Source organism: Myotis davidii, unplaced genomic scaffold, assembly GCF_000327345.1.
Source record: "Myotis davidii unplaced genomic scaffold, ASM32734v1 scaffold223, whole genome shotgun sequence".
In the NCBI taxonomy this organism is placed as follows: Eukaryota; Metazoa; Chordata; class Mammalia; order Chiroptera; family Vespertilionidae; genus Myotis; species Myotis davidii.
In genome coordinates this window covers 3,202,658-3,207,541 of record NW_006294609.1, presented here as the reverse complement: position 1 = coordinate 3,207,541, position 4,884 = coordinate 3,202,658, and the positions used below count along the sequence as shown (strand labels likewise).

Genomic DNA, 4,884 nt, shown 5'->3' with positions numbered 1-4,884 from the left:
AGGGCGTCGGGAGGGCGGGGCGAAGTGGGCGCACCTGCTGCTGGAAGTAGGTGAGACTGGATCTCCACCAAGGGCTGAGGCTGCTGCCTAGAGGGGGCCTCGGCGAGAGGTGAGAGGAGGAACCAGGGGACGTCTGAAGTGTCGAGGCCTAAAGGGGTGGGAAGAGGAGTGACTGGCTGGCTTCCCCCTCCTTCCTGTTGGGCGGGGCTCTCAGTACTCGCTTGCGCCCACTCGGCTCTTGGGGCTTCTCGTATTTCCGCTTCCTCCTCAGGTGCACGTCGTCTGACTTTCGGCGCAGGATGCTGTCTGGGGGCACCTTCTTGGGGTGCTCGTCCGACCGGCGCCGGGGCGCCTCCTCACACTCGCTCCTCCGCTTGGCCGACTCCTGGCCTTCCTTGTTGTCCCGGTTCATCTTCTGCTCCTTGAGCAGGGAGCCGGGCAGGTTGGAGGCGTACTTGAAGCCAGGGCCACGCTTTTGCTTGTAGGCCAAAAAGAGAGAAGGGACAGGCGCACTGTATATCTTTGGACGCGCGCCCTGCCCTGAGCCCAGAGCACCCACCAGCCAACCATGTGGGCACAGGTTGGACTGGCAAGGCCGAGGTCCGCCCGTCCCTCCCGGGCTGACCCCTGGGATTGGGAGCCCGGCACTCACTTTCCCGGTCTTGCCGGCGTGGTTACACTTCGGACACTCCCAGCAGTTTGGAAGCTCATCGTTGACGACGCCCTCTGACTCCTTAATCTGCCAGGGACGGCCAGTCAGCGAACAGGGAGGGCGTTGGAAGAGGCCACCTCTGCCGGGAGCATTAATGCCCTCCCACCCCCGTCCCCCCCAAATGCCATTTCCAGCCCATCTTTGGCTAAAAGAAAACAAGAGTAGTTGAGACAGGTGACTCTGAATTCATTCACTAGCCCCGTACTGGGCGGTGCTGGGTGTGAGCAAGTCAGACCTGCTGTCCCCTCCCTGGAGGAGCTGCTGATGTGGGGGAGAGAAGTAACCAGGCAATTAAGACGAGGTGGTCTGACTTCCAGTCTGGGAACAGCAAAGCGTCCCCTTCAGAGTGAGAGTCCATGTGTGAGGGGGGTGGGGGTGGTGGTGAGCGTCACAACAGACCGGTCAGGCCACCCAGAGAAAGGGGACACTCGGGGCCCAGGTACCATTTGGGGCAGGCCCACCCTGACCTCTTTAAAACACACAGATGCACACAAGCCGACAGGGAGGTGCCAGGTATGTCGACATTCTGCTGGGACAGAAGCTGTGTGCCAGCCCACAACAGTCCCTTCCTTTCAAAGGAAGAACCTGCTGCCCAAGACAGGCAGGTACAGCCCGGCCGCCCCCAGACGGCCGCCCTGCTGCACACACCAAGGGCAGGTCCCCGGCACCCGGGAACACAACCCCCAGTGTTATGGGCCCGCCCCTGGCCAGGCCCCGGTTCGGTCAGAAGCCCCGAGCCAGGGTCCCAGCAAGCAGCCTGACCAGCCAGCGTCTCCCTCAGGCCCAGGTGGAGCCTCTGGAAACTGTAGTTCTGAGGTACTGCCTGGGGGTGGGGGGAGCCCTGCACCTGTGCGTGCGTGGGATCTGAGCTACTCCAGACCCTTCTTGCCCTCAGCTTGTATCTGACACACAGAATCCCCCCGATGTGAGGGCCCCCATGGAGGAATCTAAGTGTCCCCTGCCCCCCTAGCTTCACCAACACTAGAGGCCCCGAGGAGGAGTGTCGAGCAGCATAGCCAGGTGCCCCCCGAGGCCGCTCACCTTAAGGCATCCAGGGTGGATGATTTCGTTGCAGATGGAGCACTCCATGAGCATGAGGTTAAACTTGCCTTCTTCCTCTTCCACTGTGTCTTCCTTCCCCGCCTCGCCACACACGAGGCACACGGCGGTGTGGGGGAGCACTGGCTGGAGAACCGGGGAGAGCAGAAGTCAACAGAGGCCGGGACCCCATGGGGAACGGGGCAAAGGCATGAGCTACTCTCCTCCGGCCTGCCACTGTCATTCACTCAGTCACTCACTCAAAGACTTAACACCACTGCCTCTGTGCGCCAGGTACTAACTACTCATAGCGCTGGGAGTATCGCAATAAACGCCTCTGCCATCCTGAGCTTGAATATTACTGGAGGGAGGAGGACAAAGTGGAGAATACAGTGTATTAAATGGTGGCAAGGGGTATGGAGAAAAATACAGCAAGCAGGGCCAGGGCCAGGGCCAGGGCCAGGGGTGGAAGGCGGGCTAATCTGAAACGTGGAGGTCAGGGAGGGAGGGCCTCACACTTGAAGAGACCTCACACTTGAAGGAGGTGGGGAGTGAGTCCAGCTCTGTGGGGGCTGAGGCTGCATTTCCCCAGGGGTATCAAAGCCTAGGCCATGGACTCCGGGGTCCCCAAGACCTTCACAAGGACTGGGAAGTAGGTCAAAACCCCCTTCAGAACAATACTAAGCCCTAGCCAGTTTAGCTCAGTGGATAGAGCATTGGCCTGCAGACTGAAGAGTCCCGGGTTCGATTCTGGTCAAGGACACATGACCACGTTGCGGGCTCCATACCAAGTAGAGGGCGTGCAAGAGGCAGCCAATTAATGATTATCTCTCATCACTGATGTTTCTTTCCCTCTCCTTTCCTCTCTGAAATCAATAAAATATATTTAAAAAAAAATTAAAAAGAACAATACTAAGACGTTATCTGCCTTTTTCACAGTGTTGCCAGTATGCGCTGCTGGGTGATGGCACTAGACGGGGCAGGGCTCACAGTGCACTAGTGGTCACTGAGCTACTCCTGGCCACGCAGTCATTAAAAAGATCACCAGTTTCATTTAAGAGTGTCTTTGATGAAGCAGCAAAAATGGTTAATTTTATTATGACATTGACCCTTAACAAAATAGATCCAGAGACATTGAAGCATGAAGCAGACTAAGGTATTTCAGAGGGAAAGGTGGGAGCAGGAAAAAGAGATTAACCAAAGAACTCATGTGCATATACGCATAACCCATGGACAGACGACAGTGCGGGAAGGCCTGGGGAGGGGAGGGAGCAGGGTGTAGAGGATCACTGGGGGCAGAGGGGAGACACATCTGTAATACTTTCAACAATAAAGATAAATTTAATAAAATAAATCAGTGAAACCGTGGCCCTTGATCCCTTTACCATTCTGTGTGACAAAATAGGGAAGTGCTTCTGCCGCATGCCAAGCGGGGGACCTGTGAAGCAGAAGCACTCACGTGGCCAAGCTGAGGGCTCTCTGGCCACTTCCTCCAGAACGTCATTCTACTTGGAAGGACTTTTAGAAAAGCCCACGGATATGGGCATTATCTCCTCCAAGACGAAAACAAGGGAGCCGGTCGTTTCCAGAGAAATACCTTACAGCTTGGGCTGCAAATGATACGATGCTAATTTTCAAACAGAAATTAGAACCTTAGAAAACTCACGTTAGCCACTATGAACCCAACAGCTTCCCAAAGACCTTCCTGATGAGATTGGTAGCAGTGTTAGCAAATGTGGTTTTGAGTGTCTTTGTTTTTTTTTGTACAACGCTGTGCACCAATATTTAGAAAAGCTGCGTAACTCAGGGCACCAGTATTTTCTAAATGGCTGAAGCATGATGTTGCAACATCATCTATGAGCAAATGAGCTATTTCAGGGGCAAGAACGACTAATGACACTTAAGTAACTACGAAAAAGTTCATTGATAACAGTTTCAGAGTCCACATTACAATTAACCTTTAAGAAACCGCCACGGTTGAGTGCGGGTGGAATACCTGAAAAAATACCCACGATGATCTGAAATGACTGTTAAAAACACTCCTGCCTTTTCAGCCACGCACCTGAGAGAGGCCAGACAGTCCTCAGATGGTTCCTCTAAAACATCGCAATACAGTGAATATTGAAACAGATACGAACATCCAGGTCTTTTCTAACGGACCAGGCATGAAACAGAACACACTGCCATTCTTTCCACTAACCACTTTTGTTTGGAAGATGTAAGTTACTTCTCATAGAAATGTTATTTATGTTTTCATGAAGTGGATTTCTTATTATGTTTTAATGAGTTCAGTGTTCATTCTGAATATAGTCACTTTAATAAGTAAATAAGCTACATAAGCAACAGCTCTTTGGGTCCTAATGACATTGAAGAGGGGAAAGGCCGTTAAACCCCCTGCCCTGACACGCTGCCTTTCTACACACCTGCCTCCCAGCACCTGGCACGGGGATCCAGAGGAACCACACAGGCAACATGTAATAAACTGAGTTCGAGGAGCTTCGAGTACGCAGGGATAGACAGATATAGACGCCACTGTACATCCCAGTGGGAAAAAATCTACAAAATGGCACAAACATTGAAATTCAAATAAACAGAACATACGGAAGGTAAGAGAACCATCATTCCTTCAACAAATACTTAAGGAACATCTGCTAAAGCCTGAAGCATGCGGCCGAGAGGGGAACGGTGATGAGGGAGACAGCTGCTCCTCAAGGTTTTAGGAAGATGAAGGCAGATCATGCAGAAATTCTACGGAAACGGAGCTAAGTCGTGTACAGGTGTTACCGGGAGCAGCAGAGGCGGGTGCTGGAGGAGGCACAGAGCCAGGGAATCTGGGCTCAGAGAGGAGAGAAGAGGGGAGCGCATTGGGACACACTGAGGGCGCTGGTCTAGGATGGGGTGGGCGTCTGACTGAAAGAGTGATGAGAGGTAGAAACAGAAGGAAGCACAGATCCAGGAGAGGCCCGGGAGCTGGAGATGGTGCCGGACGGTGGGAAGGGATCAGGTCTGCGGGGAAGCCTCGGGGAGAGGGGGCAAAGGAAAGGCTGCTGTGGGAAGAGGGAGGCTCTGGCACATCGAGGGAGAAGGCCTAGAAAAGGAAGATGGGTAGTAAAACATCCGACAAAGTGGAAGGG

General features: G+C 53.4%; 1 protein-coding gene across 1 annotated transcript in view; it reads right to left on the bottom strand.

Annotated features, from left to right (window-relative positions):
- The window catches only part of KDM2B (lysine (K)-specific demethylase 2B), a 91,856-nt gene that overhangs the window by 6,130 nt on the left and 80,842 nt on the right, over window positions 1–4,884 (bottom strand). Inside the window, exons 15-18 of the mRNA XM_015567266.1 lie at window positions 1,754–1,897; window positions 653–739; window positions 218–478; window positions 35–148 (exon numbers count right to left, since the gene is read on the bottom strand). Of these exons, the coding sequence (XP_015422752.1) occupies window positions 35–148; window positions 218–478; window positions 653–739; window positions 1,754–1,897 (606 nt within the window). The remainder of the gene's footprint in view (window positions 1–34; window positions 149–217; window positions 479–652; window positions 740–1,753; window positions 1,898–4,884) is intronic.